Below are 18,360 nucleotides of genomic sequence, written 5' to 3' on the forward strand. Positions count from 1 at the left end.
CAAGTAATAGAGGTTGTCAAGCCTGCAGATCACCCCTTCCCTGCTCCTTTGGAAGAAGGAATCTCGCTTGATACTTATTCAGCATTCATAGAGCCACCACCAATGTCAGATACAGATCTGAATGTAAGTTTCCCTTGTCTTTCCATTCTCCCTGCTTCAACATTATAGAAGTGAGAGAAAACAAAATGTTCTTCCAGTTTGTTTGCCTCTAACTTTTCCAAACCCAATGCAAGTATTTCTTCCTGCATTAATTCAAAGAGGTGACAGTTGATGGTGTTCAGCAATTTTAATTTCTTCTACTCCATCCTCCCTAGTCTCCACCTTCAATTTCCCAAAGTAGACAATACCTTAGTACCATAATCCTATGAATAATAAAAATACAGTTTAATGTCAAATAAAAATCTCTCTCCATATTGACATTGCTCCTGGTAGAACAGTAGAAGGTTGAGATTGTAAGACAATCCCTGAATGCTCCATAAGTCACTTGAATGTTTCTCACTTTCAATGTTCTAGGGGTTGGATCAAGAGCAAGGCCCTGAGGAAACCCAGCTAGACACTGACACTTCAGACAAGGATCCTTTAGCTGGCTTCACTATTGAAGATGTAAAATCAGTGCTGGCTCAAGTCACAGATGATGTTTTAGTGAGCATTCAGGTACTCAGTATTGATAGTGTACTCACTTATTTTATTATTGGTTAATTACCCAACCTCAACCTTAGTGTCTATAAACACTAAGCTCTGCTTAACATCGCCACATAATTCTCAATTGATTCATCTGAGATTTATTAAGATCACAGAATAGATTGCCAACAGCATATAGTGAGGTAGATCAGGTTACAAAATCATTCAACATTAAAGCCCCAAAAAACAACATGGCAAAAACTTTGTGCTTTTGTTACACCATAAACATTGTTTACGCAAGAATAATTGGTGTACATTTCTAAACAGTAAATACTGAAGATCAAATCATAATTCTTAGTTGTCTTCTCACCAAATTTCTTTTTTTAAAGTCTTTTAAATCCCTCTCAGATATTTTTTTCTATTAAAGTATCAACAATTTCTAAACAGTGAACACCAGTGGCTGCGTGAAAATAATGATGGCAGCCACCACCTCAACAGTAGCTGCCAGTGATCTATCAGTGGGCTTAGCTTTATGCTTAATTCTTTCTCATTCTGTCCTAACAACAAACAAACAGCCATTTCTACTTCAACACAAATACAAGACATATAGGAACCCACATCATTTTTCAAGCCAAATGGTAAAGTAGTGAATTTTAAGGGAATTTATAATTTCATAAAAATGACCATAAATCAGTAGAACACAGCACAGCACATATTTAAAATACTAATGCATCTCAGGGGAAGACATAGCCATTATCTGAACATGAGACCACACATAAAAAGCACACTGTATTAGCAACTAATTTAGAAAGTGCAAAAGATTAGCTCTGCATAAGCATACCTTGTTACTTGTTTAATCATCAAATGTTATTGCACTATTTACATGAACATTTTAATGATCTGGTGCCAACAGACTCAGCCAAAGTCCTCAGCTTAATAAGGGGTGTTTAGTGTTTACCAGAAAGAGTGGAAGAACACGTTTTACACAAAGCTTTATTGTTAACAACCCTGTGAACATAATAACTGGTTACTGTGTGGAAGGGCAGAGTGCAGTTGAATTAAGCTGAGTTCAGAACATATCTCCTTTTTAGATTTGATAACATTTCATCTAAATATAGTTTACATATAATCATGGCCGTGGGCTCCTTTGCAATTCTGTGGCCCTGAAATTATTGCCGAGGAACTACTAGACAGCAATAGAATTATTTGCAGGCCCCAAAAATTGAAAACATCTTTACCAAGGCCATGTTCCATGTAGCAAACAGTATGTGTTTAACTATTCACTGATTTTTTAAAAAAAAAATTGGACTCTGCAGCACTTTTACCTCTATAACAGAAAGAATATGATGGTTGCATGTGTACACTGTCTACCCATTGGTCTGAAATCATCCTGGAAGTTTATTAGCATGCTCACCTAAACATAACTAGGTACAGAGAGAATGGAGCAGAAGAGAGACAGCAATGGTTCCTTTATGTGCTGCAATCATTCCCATATTAAGTAGATCTGTGGACTCCAGCCTGGGCTAAATTACTGTTAATTTTTCAATGAAATGGCAAGATTTATACAATATCTCAAGATAGAAACCCCCCCTTTATGTGTTTATTTTCAATAATCATAGTATACTCCATGTAATTGAGGAGGGCACTTCCCCTGATAAATTGAAAACTGAGACACAAAAAGATTAAGTCATTTGTCTAGAGTTTCCAGGGTCAACAACTGATGAAAGGCCCTGAATAGGATCTGTGAACTGGTTCCAGTTCTAACTCTAGTGTTACCCACAAAAGCCAGAGAAAGTCTAATATCATAACCAAGCTACTTTGGATTTTAATACACTTGTGGGGTGATCCTTTCTCAATGTCTACCTTGTGTTTTGATCAAATTCCAAGTTGGGTAATTACTCTCTACTGACCTAAATTTTTCCTCTATTTCAAGTAGGTAAGTTATTTTTCACTTCCAAATTTGACTTCCACTGATCCTGGCTCTAAAAATTGTCACCTGCCTATTCAACAAGAGCTGTATTCCAGTGGTCATTGTACATATGCCTTGTGAATAATCCTGTTGTATACACATTTAATGAATTATTACCCTCCAGGTGTTATAAATTCTCATGTAGATTTTTTTCTTTACTATTTAAAAGTCATACTGTTATTTTAATTTTTGTAGTAAAAAGCAAAAAGAATGCATATTTTTAGTACAATTTTTTCAGAGCTCCTCCTTTTGACATGGTGACAATAATGTATTGCTTTCTATAAAATGGAAATTTCTGAAAATGTGGTATGAATCCTCATTTTTATGTTAATCCACTTATTTTCCCATTTATTTATTAAGACTGAAGTTATCCTGGCCCTCAAATGTTAATTAAAATTATACTGAATACAGTAAATATTTAAGCCTATACAGTTTAGGCATTTTAATTTTAAAGAAACATTTTAAAAGAAATTATTTTGGCCCTGAGTTGCATAATAAAAATTACACCCAATGGAACAAACTTTAGTGTATTTAAGAATTATATTTCAGAGAAATATAAATTCTAACACTAAATTCTTGCATTAAATGTTGACTGTTGGCCCCATCTTAGCAATAGGGTAAAATAATACGAAAATCTCGAGGGAAGTTTGCCAACTTGGGATGCTAGGTGTCATTAGGTCAACTTTGAATTTTCCAGGTTATAAATGTTGAATGAGATCACCTCAAAGTCAATGAAAGACTACTGAATACAGGTCATGTGTTTTATATTCTTTCCTGAAGGAAACAGAACCAGAACCAGAACCAGTGGTTGGGAACAGCTCATTTGTTCAGCAGTTTTCAAGAATAAAAAGAGGCCATGGCAGACCAGTCACAGTCTATTCTTAACTGCACATACAGTCTTTTATCTAGGCCCTGCTGGTTGTGCCTGAGCTAAGTGCTGATCACCAAGACCTGGAAAGCTGGAAGGTTCCTCTCTTGTCAGTACACCTGTCTATCAGGTGCATTTTACTTTCAAGAACCTTTTCCCCAAGACCCACATTTGTTTCAATAAATTCTGTCTCAGTGAACTAACAAAAAGGTGTACAGGTCAGTGGAAAACCCTGGTGAGGTGGTGAAACAGAAGCTGGTAGATTGTAGTCCATCAGTCTTTAGCTGAAAAGCATGAGATTGTGGGTGGGCATAGAGGAATACTAATGAAAGGGAAAGATGGAATTGCTTCAATAGAGCAATTTTTCCCAATCTTTTGGAATTGTGACAAAACTATTTCTTCAAACCATGTCAAATCCTATATTGTCCAAAATATTATGCACCACAAGTGTATTTTAATTAAGCAGGAGTAACAATTTTTAAATATTTCATGCCAACATATCAATAAAATTGGTGAAGTATTATCATAAAATCAGGAGTTGGAATTATAAATTTAAAACTAGGATATAATGTTAACAAATCCTATTCTCTTAAATAATTTTGCAATAAGGACCAACAGCTGGTTAGGTGGTTGGCCAAATCTACATAACCAACATAGCACCCATGTTCCCACACTAATAGACCAAAACTTCATCAACTCTACCAAAATCATGCATGAGGATGCTTGTGAATCCAGAAAAATAAGAAATCCTACATAACTTGGAGGACCATTTTTTTCCCTCCTTGCCTTTTCCATCCAACCTCCAAGGAAAGAAAAAAATAAGAAACCGGGAGTCAACTTGATTTCTGGACTTAAAAAGTACTTGAGCCAATAAAGATCAATGCTCACATGAATTCTGAATCCAGAATTGTTAACAACAATGTGATCTTGTTAAAAATATCATCTCTTGATGTGATGGCAAGACAAAAAACTCATCAGGTAAGGCAACCAGGGCACATATTTCAAATCTCTCCATTATAATTACACTCTTAAAAATAAATAGGTAAATAAATAAATAAGTGAATATTAAAGCTTACAGATGAGCCAAAAATGATATTTTTTAAAGTTTCTTCTATCCAAATCCAGTAATAAAAGTTTCTCAAAATATAGTAATAATGAAGACCTCAGTTATGTTTTATATATATATATATATATATATATAAATATTCTAAATTTTAAGTTTATTAACACACATGGGTATAAACTACTCTTCATATACTTATAGATGTTTTTAAATCACCAAAATAATAACAATAAAACACCAATTTTGTCATGTCAACCAATGCAGAATTCACTGTATGCAATTTTATTTTCCTTTGTGATAAAAGGAAGACATTTCCAGAGCTACTAACTTTCAGATAATGTGTAAGTATTTCTGGAATTGTGCAGGTAGCAATGTTAGTCCACAGAATACCACTGCCAGAGGCTAAATGCTATCACAGCTGCAACAATCACTAAAACCTGTCAGCAATTGCTTACTTTTTTCTACCAAAAATATACCACAACCTGGGCATTATTCCAAGAGTTATAAATGTATGATGAATACTCTTAATTATGAGAATTGTTCTAATTGTGAGATTATTTGTGTTGTTATTTCACAAAAGAAGCTTTCTGGGATTCCATTTAGAATGCATTACACAGAAGACAAAAACATCCATTGCAAAGGATGTGGGCGAGGTGGGGGGAAGAATCAACAACACTGCAATAACTAAGCCCAAAGCAGTTATTCTGATTCGGTGCTTATTGGTGAAGTCTGTCTGAAAATACAGATAAATTATCCTGTCTTCCAACACAAGGCTATTTGAAAAATGGCTGTCCAAATACCACTTCCTGTTCATAGTAGACATGCTATACATTGGGAATGTGCAGAGAAATATGATAAAGTGTTATCACATCACTACAGGCTGAAACACGGCTATGTCTGCAAAACAGGAAGGTGTGTGAGGGATAATGTCTGTCTTTAGGCACTATAGTATGTCAAAACCACAAAGACAATGTGCAGCAAAAGATAGCTCCATCATAACCACTTTTTTATGATTGTCTTCACAGACCGAGATAAACGAAAAGCTGCAAATACAGGAAGAGGCCTTTAATGCAAGAATAGAAAAATTGAAAAAGGCCTGAGGACTCTGTACAAGGAGAGAGTTCCTAAACTTCACAGAAACAAATAAAACCAGTCAGAATAATAGACTCTCTAGAGCATCGTATCTCCTTCGTTTAGTTGTGAAAGGAAAACCAACCCCCCACTTTTTATTATCCTAAGTAATTAGAAAAGTACTGGCCCCAATTTTGCCATCTCCTGTCCCATAACAGCCTCTGAATTTATCGTACCAAGTGTAATAAGAATATTTGTATACAAGAGTTTGGAGAGTCGTATGTAAAAATATAATTACATTTATGATATTCCTTTGACATCTTGACTGATAAATGCTATTCGTCTTCAGTAAGAATGGAGTCAGCCTTTTTAAACAACCAGAAAAAAAGAAAAAATAATTGTATCCATTATTGACCCAAACGAACTGTCACATTTCTGGAGCACTGAGAAAAGATACTAGTACCTTACTACCAAGGATAAAACTTGCTAAACCATGGAAATTCAAGTGCATATACTAGGTTTTTTTCTTACTTAACTCATTTGGTTTTCTTATTTAAATGTTTCAGTGTGAAACCAATTTTCTGAAATTATATAATGTAGTTTGAAGCATTTTAATTTATTCTACTCTGTATTTGTTATTTCTAATCTTGTTACCATCCCAGGAGAATACATGACCTATATAAAAAGAAGCAATGTATAATGCGTATTAAACACCAACCTATATATAGATTGTAAAAATCTTAAATACAAATCAAACTCACACAGCTCCTAAAGTTAACCATTATATTGCAGTAGAGTGATTGAAAAATATCTCAAGTCTTTAAATACCCTTATGAAAATATAATTTCAAAACAAAAATAGCTACATGTTACTGATTGTCCCTAGTTAGAAAAATTAATTAATTACTCATAGACTTAAGAGGATTATAGAGTGGGGAGACAGCATTTCTAGGAGGGGTTGGTTTCCTCAAGAACTTTTGAGGTTGGAGTTGGGCATGGTGGTGCACTCCAGCTACTCAGAAGACCCTATCAAAAACAACCAAAAGCACAAAGGACTGGGAGCCTGGCTCAAAGTGGTAGAGCATTTGCCTAGCACATGCAAGGCAAGGCCAAGTTCAATACCTAGCACAACCAAAAAATAGTTCTCAAGACTGCACAGTACATGCATCTGACTGGCACGTGATTAAATATGAGCCCTTAACATTTTGATTGACATCAAAGAAACTGCCTGACACATGTTCATCTGGGACAGAGACAGAGATGACAGCTTTTGGTAATTTTCTAACTACACTAATCAGCAAAGCGAGAAAAGTGCTTAATACAAATTCGTATTTATTGTTCATGCAGCTCCAAGGCTGGAGGCCTGGAGTTGTTTCTTTCCTGAGCTCTCCTTTTTGAATAAAAACATAACTGGCCTTAGAAGAGGGTTTGAAGGGTTTCTACTCTGAATTCCCTCTGCAGTCTTTTCTCCAGGGAAAATAGTAAAACTGGTGTAAGCAAAAACAGGTTATAATGAAGCTTCTAGAAATCACCAAGCATAGCTTCAAATGCAATCAGTGACATAGAATAGACCTGCACTTCTAACAAAGAGTGTTTACTTGAGCAAGGATACCAAAAGTCTGAAACCAAATCAAAAACAGCACTAGAATCTCTAACCTACATCAGGACAATGTACTATAAACAGACATAAACATGAGATGCTTTGGGTCTGATACTGGCTTTGCCATTGGCTAGTGTAGGATTCTAGACAGGCTACTCAGCCTCTATTTGCTCATCTGTCAGGTGGAGGTAATACTTATTTTTGTGTTGGATTTTGTTTGTTGGTTGGTTGCTTGCTTGCTTTGCTTGCTTGCTTGGCAGTTTTGTCTTTGGGGGATTTTTGTTTTTGTTTTGTTTTAATTTGTTTTTTATGTTAGGGATGGAACCAAGGGCCTTGTACATACTAGGGAAAGCACTCCTACCACTGAGCTACATCCCTACAAATTAGTGGGTTTTGGTTTTGGTTTTGTTTTTCGACAGCACTTACTTTTTAAATAATTATGAGGACTCAATAATTTCATGTTAAAGTGTTTTTGTCATAAGGTTTACTTTCTGTTTACCTCTTAGGACATCAAAACCCCCACTTCCCATTTCTAATACCTGTTGCCCTGTTGTTGGATCAGTCTGTCTGCGAGAATTCCCAGCCTCCTGTCTCTCTCCTTGCACCCATGGATGGGCATGTCCTCCTACTGTTTTAAGGTCATCCTCCAGTGACAACTCTGCCCTGCTGCTGTACTACATCTTTCATGTTGGAGCAACCAGGGATATCTGTGGCAGCCCAAAAATAAGATCTAATAATATTACAAGAAAGAGAAAGCATAGTAGTCATGGCAAGCATTTTTTATTTTGTGTTCTCCATGTTTTTAAATTAATATTGCATTTTAAAAGAAATATAAATATTTGTAAAATAAAAATTTAAACACCACAATGTACACAAAAGAGATAATGAAAAATAACTCTCTCCCTAGAGACTCCCATTCCTTCCCCAGAGACAACAATAGCTTCCATTAAATCCTTAGAAAAGTATTTTTTGTCCCCTCAGAAAATTGAATGCTTGTATGAGAGGTTTCTTAACAAAATCTGCATTGCTTTTTATATTGTTTATTTCAAATAATATATCTGGGAGGTAATTCCATGTCTCAGTACATTTTAGTCACCTGATAATATTTCATTTTATCAATTTCATCCATTTTAAAATTGGTCCTATTTATCAATCCCTTCACTGTTTAAATTGGAACATTTTTATTATGTGCAATAGTTTGTTATCACAATGGTACATTGTCATCCTTCTGTATACATCTTTATAAGTTTATATGATTATGCCTTTAGATGAACTTCTCAGAGGAGGACTTTCTAGGTCAAACTGCATGTGCATTTTGATTTTTGATAGATGTAGTAAAAGATATCTCACCATTTTCCATACCCATCAATAGTATGTGTGAGTGCCTCTTTCTCTACTTTCTTTCATTATCCAAGTTTTTATCTTTGTCATTCTAAGAAATAGAAAATACATTCATATTATTGTTTGAATTTGTTTTTACCTTACTTAAATAAAAGAAGTACTTTTTCATATAGTCATAAGCAAATATATAGTTCACTATATATACACAAAGATATACATCCATTTAATGTACCTACTATTCATGAGAAATAGATTTTATTAGCTTCATTTTATAGTGATGTAGCCTAAAGCTTAGCAAGATTATTAACTTAAATGAAATTACACAATTAATAATTGGTGAATCAGGTCTTCCAAGCCCGGTCTGTCCTGTTTTACAGATGATGAGGTTGGAATACACACAAATTTTAAGTAATGTTCCCATGATCATGTAGCTGGGAAGTGGCAAAATCAGGCTTTGAACCTAGGTCTGTATGATTATGAAACCTATGCACTTAACCTTTATTTTCATCTGTCCATCTTATAGTTAACATGAAATAAACTTAAAGTGGTATTTTTTCCTTCTTAGTTATAATAAGGGAACAAACTTGCTTATGTCATTAACATATTGAATATTTAGGAAATTTATATAAGGACAGAATGTATAACCCAGTTCCAGTCACTCATTCTTATATTATATATTCATTGAAAACCTCCTATATTTCTGGGCAGTTAGTGGTAAGCCAAAGAGACATAGTTCCTGCTCTACTAATCTATCACAGTTAATACTATAACAAAGACAAGCTTCAAGAAATTATAAGTACAGAAAAAAAGAGATTGATTTAGTCTGCAAAGTCAGGGAAGACTCCTACACATACTGACATTTGGGCTGGGATCTGAGCAATAGGTGGAATTTAACCAGACAGAGGACAGTAAAGGAAGATGCACTTGGGGCAGAGAGCAGCATATGCCAAAGTCCCAGGACACAGTTAAGGTTTGTGTCAGAGCTCTCTCACAGGGTCAGAGACTACATTACAGATTTTTATTTTTAATCTTAAAAATGGGAAATTGTTGACAAGTTTTAAATAGTAAGTGACATCAGATTTATGTTTCTAAAAAGATCATCCCTATGGTACCAGAACTTCTATCCATGGAAATCTGGGACATGGAATATTCTCATGAAAAGACTCCTACTGCTAATGAGGCCATAATGCCACTTTTTATCAATTTCTAGGAGTGGGAGAAATAAGGAAAATTTGACTTTCCTAAAATCACAGGGTCTTCTTACTTGAAGCAGGCTTTGGCCCAAGGCATCCCACTGAAGAGCCAATTAAAAAATAATACCCAGCCTTTTTATTTATCATCCATAGGAAGATATGTTTCTTCCATCTGCAGGAATAATTCAGGGAGCTTCCCTCCTAGCCCCCATGATGTTTCAAAGTGCAAATATATTCATTATGTTATGAGCAGGCCACAGACTGCCACTATTTCAGGTATTTGCAGGCACTATTGCACCTAACTATAACTGTTGGAGTCATTTTTCCAAAATCCGAATATAAAACCCTATTTCTATCCTCCATTTGATTGGAACCATTCAACCATCCTGGTAGATAATAAGTTTGCATGTTCTTAGATTGCATTTCATTATGCTTCAGTTCTCCTAGAGAATAAATGTGCTCCTTTCCCCAAAAATTGCAAAGAAGAAATTCTTCTGACATCTCAAATTTCAGAGTCTCAGAAAAATGTCTCCCTTTTGGACATCAGTCATTTTTTTCCTGGACATTAATTTGTTAAATAAAAGTCAGGATTCCTTCATGGCAGCCAAAATATGGATTAATTTAAGTTTCTTAAGCAAAATGAGTCAAGATCAGTAATCCCATCTTGTTGGAATTCACAAATGCCAAAACAGAGAATGCTAAAAATCTGCTTTGCTTTTATGATCCCTTCCCTTTTGGTGGAAGTAACAGCAATTGAGATCAGTGTATCATATTTTGTCAGTTGCTAAAGACATTTTGGTTATTTAATTTAATTTAACTTCAGAGACTGTTCAATGAATATGTCTCCAATGGTCATTTTGGTGTCTGTTTCTTCTTTTTAATCTAGCCTATGATTTACTCAGGGCACTTTCTAGGTATTGGGATAAAATAGGTCAAATTACTTGGCTTCATGAAGTAAATGAAGTTTACAGTCTAGAGGCAGTTGAAAACAAGTGAATAAATAGGGTGACTTTCTATAATGATAAACAATATAAATGAATAACACAAAGTCATAGGGCAGAGCTACTTTACCTAGGATGCCCTGAGAACTGCTTAGGAGGGACTTTTGGACTGAGACTTTTGAGCCAGCCAGAGGCTGTGCAAAGGAGCATTTACTCCAGGAAGTAAGGACTACAAATAAAGTGACATTTATGTTGTACTGGCAAGTAGAACCTCTGGTCATTCTCAGGGAAAGGAGGAATGCTCAGAGTCAGGGCTTCGAAAGTGAAAACTCAGACCCTAATTTAATCGTGCCTTGTGCTCTTTCTACTCCACCCTATTAGCGTGGTCATATTACCCACACAGAATTATGGCACAAAGTCCTCATTAGGTTAATCCCTAAACTGAATTAGACTCATTATTCCAGTTTCCCTTATAGAATTTCAAATAATTACGTAGGTACTCTACTCAGAGGAGGAGCACAAGTCCCACGTAAGTGTAAGCTGTACATAGTGACTTCCTTCCAAATAATAAGGCATGGAAAGGTTTGGAATGGGCAGATCTCCACAGGGAAGACCTCTGATGAACACTGCCTCATCAGGTGAATAGATCCATATCAGTAGTCATAAATCATGTGGATAACAGGTGAAAATGGTGTTTTATCTCTGTAATCTTCCAACAATTCATAACCTCAGTCTAATCATGAGGAAAACATCAAGAAAATTCCAATAGGAGATCATACTATAATATACCAACTGATACTTCTCAACATTGTTAAGGCCATCAAAAATAAGGGAAATACAAGAAAATGTCCATCTCAAAGACAGCTTTAGGAGACATGATGGCCAAGTGTGATACAATGTACTAGATGCAATTCGGGAACATGAAAAGGAGATCTAAAGAGCTATGAATAAATAATGAACTCTAATAAAGATGTTTCAATATTGGTTCATTAATTGAACCAAATGTACCATACTAGTGTTACATTAGCAGTAATAGTAATAATTAGAAATAATAGGGAAAAGCAAGGGAAGTGGTAGCATATGAGTCTGTAATATCTGTCCAATTTGTATATAAATCTAAAACCAAAAGCCTATTAATTTAAAGAAAAGAATCTTGGTCAAAACAAAACAAAACAAAATTAATTAGAAAGATGCCCATATTCATATTTTGTATTAGTTAAATGTCCCCCCTAAATGGCACATGGAAAATCAGATATACTCATCGAGTCAACTAGAGAAAAGGGGCATGGAGAAGGAGACAGTGATAAACAAATCCCATTTTAAAGAAATAATTATAAATTTTACCATGCCTGGGGATCTCCATACCCTTCTCAGCTCTATGGTAGAACATGAAAACTTCTGAAAATGTGCCCACTTCATAAATACAGAGAATAGATTGATTTCTTTTAGCACCTAACTCTCTACAATATAACATCATAATATTAGCTGATAGAACTGTCAGCTAATCTTAATGGAAGAGACCATCCTTTTATAGAATGGGCACAGTCTCTCAGACTGCTCACTATGAAGTAAGTGTCCTTTGGATCGTGCACTATAAACAAGCAATCCTTATCTTACATAAACATGGAAAGCACTGTCAATCACTCCATAAATGCCACCTAGCTACCTGAAATCAGACTTGGTAATGACCACATCACCTGCCATCCTATCACCAAAAGCAAGGTTAAAATAAACTGAATATTAATCTCAAAATCAAAAGAAGAAAAAATAGCCCCTATTCTTATCCCAGTGACATTTTATATTAATGCCTTGTCAATACATGGCCTTCACAAAACCAAAGCCTACATTCAACCAGAATAAGTAATATATTATGGGTTGGGCATCCCTTAATCAAAATGCTTGCAAGAAGTATTTTTTATTTTGAGAGGGGATGGGCATTTTGGAATATTTGCATATGGATGATGAGATATGTTGGGGCTGGGATCTATGTCTAAACAGAAAATTCATTTATGTTTCATATATATTATGCACATTTAGGATGAAGATAATTTTATATAATATTTTTAGTGCACCTAAAAAAAGCTTCAGATTTGGAGTATTTTTTATTTCAGATTTTTGGATTAGGAATGCTCAAACCCATACTCATCTGTGGATTTTCTTTCCTTATCTTATTTGGTAAAATAATTAATGGTATTACTTTTCCATTAACTCTAGTTAATCCCCTTTGCAGCTACAATTAGACTTTATGGATTAGGATAGAGTTAAAAGTTTGCAGTGAATTTGATTTTTAGTATTCAAAAAGGAAGAATACAAAGTAGCCTCACTTCACTCTGCCAGACTCAGAACTTGTTACATCTTCTTAGGAGACATAACTGTATGATTAAACAAAGGCAATGACATACAAGATTCAATTTAAGTAGGACCATACTTGACCACAGTGTTGAAAGTTCTAAAGTTCATCTATTTCAATGCTTTTGGAATAAACTAAGACCCAGAAATGAAAAAAAAAATGTGGTCATATGACCAATTTAATTGGTACAGGGTCCATTCATCTCTTCAAATGTTCAATGAATATTCCCTAAGTGTCACCGGTGTCAAGATCTATGCTAAGCATACGTTAGCAAGAGCAGACATAACCACTGCCTGAGGGAATTGATAGTCCAGAGACAGAGGTGAATTTTAATCAATCACAGCAAAAATTTTTTGAAAAAACTTTAATGGATGCTAAGAAAAGAGGTATACCCTGCCATGAGAGCTTATACAGGGGAATTTAACCAAATCAAGGAAATTTCTACAGGAGAGTCATATTTCAAAGATGAATAGGCACTCATTAAGAAAAGAGAGGAGGAAAGCATTTTCAGGTGAAGGAAACAGCAAGTGCAAAATCCCTGTGGAAACATAACACCAAAGGTCAAAGATGTGAAAGGCTGGCATGGCTGGAACCTCATAAGTGAGAAAGACTATTTTCAAAAACTGAAGATGAATAGGTATGTGGCGATTAGATGATGCAGAGCATTGAAAGTCAGGGTAAAAGAGTCTTGTCTTTGTCCTCAATATGAGAAGTCACTGAAGCCTTTTAAGCAGAGACTTAGAAGAGGTGAATGACAAGAAAGCAATGAGGCAGGATAGGTTTCCTCTCCCCTGTTAGGATGCTTCTACATCCTGGTGCTCTTTCTATTATACCATATATGTATCAAGCTGTCCACCAAAATTCATTCTCCCATTCCTCCTAAACACATGGCTAGACTCAGTTTCCCAGGTTCCTTTGCAGTTAGGTGTGGTCATGTGACTAAGTTCTAGCCCTTGGAATGTGGTCAGAAGTGAAATGCACTCCATTAAGGGCACTCCTCAAGACCAGACAACACCTCCTACATGATCTTTTTCCCCCTTTCTGGGCACTGCATGGAGGTAAGGAGAGTGACATCTGATGATAATAAGGCAACTGTCAGCCTGGGTTCCAGAATGACCACCTGACAGGAAGCATTCACCAACTAGAAGCACACATCTAGACTATCTCATATGCAAGAAATACATTTAGATTTACATTTCTTAGAGACACTCCACCTCTGAGTCTATCACAGCAATTTAGCCCACCCTAATTAATTCAGTAGATATGTCTCTCTGTGCTTAGGCATATGTAATATGTCTCATATGAATCAGTGTCTACAATGTGGGACAACAACTGGCAAGTTCCCTAACTAAGGGTCTGCTGGTAGTTTTACTACATAAGATAATTACATCCTAAACTGGCATTCTATGAAATAATTGATACAATCTCACAAGTGTGATGAATTGCACACCCAGGAATTTCCTACCAGAGACCACATCTTAAATACTTTCTCCTATAAGTGAGGCTAGTAATTTTTTAAATGCCTATAATTGAGTTGAGATTTCTCTAATATAATAAAAATAGAACTAAGACCTAAAATTATTAATTTGCTAATATTCTTTCCCTTGGACCAAGGCTATTTCTTCAGTTGATATGTTCCTTGATTCACTAAAAATTATGTTTTAAATGTTTACTCCGGGAATCTGGGTAAGGCCCTTACTAAAGCAAATGTTGATATGTTGGCTGCTATGGATATTAATGATTTTTCAATCCAAAAGACTAATATATATTTCTGAAGTACCATTCTGTTTAGATAGTAGACAGTTTTGTAGGTCAAAGTAAAAGCTAGAGTGAGAGCACACAGAAATAGAAGCAGAACCTGGTTTTTCTCCCCTAAACACGCTCAATGTCTAGCTGTTCACTTGTTATTTGTGACCACCTGAATCAGATAGAATGTTTTTGGCGGCAAATAGGCAAAATCCTAAACTTAAAATGGCTTAAGCATCAACAAAACTATAACACATTTTCTGACAAAATAAGGAGCAGGGGTAGGGAGCTTCAATGGCATCCTTGAAAACCTGGTTACTTCTGTCTGTGATGTTCTTCAGGATCCTGAGTTGTCTTCAGACTTCTCTCTTTATAACCCCAGGATGGTAATAACACACCAAAAAGGATCAATGCCCGCAGATTTCTTGTTTTGTGTCTCTTTTTAAGAACTGTGTACCATTTTTTGAATGTCCCAGCATTTTTAGTAATTTCAAAATTTAAATATAGACAGAAAGATACATATATTCAGTACATAGTATATTCATAGGAAGAGATCATTCCTCCTTTTTTTCTCCCTCTTGTTGACTCAAGAAGTAGAGTACCTGCCTGGCAAGTTCAAGGCCCCGAGTTCAAGCTCCAGTACTTCTCCAAAAAAAATAAAATAATAAGAACAAGAAAAAATTTCCCCAAAGCTGTCCAGGATAATTTCTCCTGAGTCCCTTTAGTTAGAACTTTGTCTGTGGTACCAACCCTACAGCAGCTACTACCAAGAGAAAGGAAATTATCATGAGTGATTTAGGTGAGTCAGAATTCACCAACTAGGGCTGGGAATGGCCTTGAAAAATATGGTCAGTCAGTAAGAAGTTCAACAAAATTAAGATTCTATTAGAGAAAAACAGAGAAGAAAAGGCTATTGCATAGACAAGTATAGGTTCTACTCCACCAAGTATCTTTCTTCTATAACACTTTGTACCTTGGAAGGCTCTAGCACTCTCATTCTTCTTTTCCAAATGTAAATACAGACAAAAAGATGCATATTTACATAAAGTACATAGGTAGGTCTTTTCTTCTTTTGTAAAGATTGTGCTACTGCTGCTGATTAATCTCTCTGTGGATGCAGTTTAAAATATTTGTCTTAGAAGAAGCTACTGCATTTCAAGCTGTCTATGAAAAATAGTAGTTTTTGAAAGCAAAGCTGTTCAGCTCTTAGGGCACTGACCTCATGCTGACTTATTGCCATTTCCTTTCTGTTGAAATTTTAAAGACATGGTCATCACTCATTCAACCAACTGTGGTTATTTCACATTTAGCTAAGTGTCTTTACTCAAGATGTCCTCACAGGCCCCTTTACTTGTTAGTACTATTTCAAAATGAATATCCAGATCAATTATCAGAGCACTACAAGGCAAAATAATGAGGCAATTACAGACTTGAGACATTGTTCATGATATAAAAAGAAAAACAGCAAAATCTATCATGTAATATGATAATGTGTTTTGTGGGGAATTCATAGGTAAATACAAACAAAATGGAGGCTATCTTTCAATTATGAGATTACAGATGATTTTTTAAATTTTTTCTGTTTTCCATATGCTGTACTTGTGATGGTTAATCCTTTCTATTAGTGTATATTAATTGAGCAAGGAGAGTCCATTGAGATATTTCAATATATCAATATAATATACTTTGATCATTTTCAACCCCTCTATTACTGTCTCATCTCTACTCTCCCCCTTTATTTTTGCAATTTTAATGGGTTTCATTATTCTATTTTTATACATGTACATAACATTCTTTTATTTACCCTCTAGCAACCTTCTTCTTCTACCTTCTTTCAAACTAGTACCACCCCCTCAACCATCCTCCTTTTACATTTATGTCATTCTTTTGGGTTTGTAGGTCTAGATACTTACATATGAGAGAAAACATGGTATTTGTCTTTCTGATTCTTCACTTAGCATGATGATCTTCAGTTCCATCTGTTTTCCTGAAAACAATATAATTTCATTCTTCTTTATTGCTCAATAATACTCCATTGTGTGTATATATACCACATTTCCTTTAACCGGTCACCAGCTGTTGGGTACATAGGCTGATAACATATTTTGGTTATTGTGAATAGTGCTTCTATAAACATGGGGTGGTAGATATATGTATTATATATTGACTTGCATTCCTTTGGATATGTACCAAGAGTGGTGTAGGAGGATCAGATGATAGTTCTATTTTTTGCTTGTTTTTGGTGGGGCTGGGGTTCGAACTTAGGACTTTCAACTTGCAAATCAGGCACTCTAATGATAAATCCACACCTCCAATCTATTTTGCTCTGGTTATTTTGAAGATGGAATCTCTCAAACTATTTGCCTGGACTGGTTTCAAACCTCCGTCTTCCTGATCTCAGGCTCCCAAGTAGCTAGGACTACAGGTGTGAGCTACTGGTACCTGGAAAAATCCAAGGGTAGTGAATGTTTTTCTGGAACAGGTTGGAAAAAGACCCACATCCACTTCCTTTTTTTGTGAGTCTAGGGTTTGAACTCAGGGCTTCATGCTCACAAAGCAAGTGTTCTACCACTTGAGCCACACCTCCATTCACTATTTTTAGTTTTTTGAGGAACCTCCATGCTGATTTCTACAATGCCTGCACTGAATTTATATCCTCACGAATAGTGTTTAAGGGTTCCTTTCCCTACCCCACACCACAACTCATCCCCATACCATACCTCCATCTCCTCCATCCGCTAACCCCTCATCCTTGCAGCATTTGTTGTCAGTTTTCTTGATGATTGCTAGAGTGAAATAGAACCTCAATGTCATTTTGATTTGCATTTCCTTTACGGCTAAGGAAGTTGAGCATTTCCTCATGTATTTATTAGGCAATTTGTACTGCCTTTGAGAACTGTCTGTTGGATTCATTTGGCCATGTATTAACTGGGTTATTTGTTCTTTGGGCATTTAATTTTTGAACTCTTTAATATTCTGGATAGTAATCCCTTGTCTAATGAGTAGCTGGCAAAGATTCTCTCCCATTCTGTAAGCTATCTCCTTATTCTAGTAATTGTTTCCTTTGATGTGCAGAGTCTTCTTAATTTAATACAATCCTATTTGTTAATTCTTACACTTATTTCCTGACCTATTGGAGTCCTGCTCAGAAAGTTGTGACAATATGCCTATATCTTCAAATGTTTGCCTACAGCAGTTTAAAGTTTCAGGTCTTATATTAATGTCTTTGATACATTTTGAATTTATTTTTGTAGAGGGTGAGAGATAAGGATTTAGTTTTAGTTCTTCTACATGTAGATATCCAGTTTTCCCAACACCATTTGTTGAAAAGGCTGTCTTTACTCCAATGCATATTTTTTGGCATTTTTGTCAAAAATCAGATGGCTATAGCAGTGTGGGTTTATTTCTGGCTCTTCCATTCTATTTCATTGGTCTGTGTTTGTGCCAGTATCATGATGTTTTTGCTACTATATATTTGTAGCATAATTTGAAGTCAGGTTTTGTTATACCTCCAGCATTGCTCTTTTTTGCTTAGGATTGCTTTGGCTCTTCAGTATCTCTTATGCTTTCAATATAAGATTGATTTTTCTCTTTCTGT

The 18,360-nt window shown here is 35.5% G+C and overlaps 1 protein-coding gene across 12 annotated transcripts in view; it reads left to right on the forward strand.

Moving 5' to 3' along the window:
• Cabcoco1 (ciliary associated calcium binding coiled-coil 1) overlaps window positions 1-18,360 on the forward strand; it is a 179,095-nt gene that overhangs the window by 91,893 nt on the left and 68,842 nt on the right. The window contains exons 4-6 of one of the 12 annotated variants that reach the window (XM_074078940.1): window positions 1-123; window positions 514-654; window positions 3,371-4,614. The exons of 6 other annotated variants lie outside the window; for them this stretch is intronic. In XM_074078940.1, coding sequence (XP_073935041.1) covers window positions 1-123; window positions 514-654; window positions 3,371-3,475 — 369 coding nt within the window. In that variant the 3' untranslated portion in view covers window positions 3,476-4,614. Of the gene's footprint in view, window positions 124-513; window positions 655-3,370; window positions 4,615-5,546; window positions 6,202-18,360 lie in introns of those variants that run through there. 5 more of the 12 variants (XM_074078938.1, XM_074078937.1, XM_074078939.1 and 2 more) reach the window with 5 other exon arrangements.

This window comes from Castor canadensis, chromosome 7 (genome assembly GCF_047511655.1).
Source record: "Castor canadensis chromosome 7, mCasCan1.hap1v2, whole genome shotgun sequence".
Lineage (NCBI taxonomy): Eukaryota > Metazoa > Chordata > Mammalia > Rodentia > Castoridae > Castor > Castor canadensis.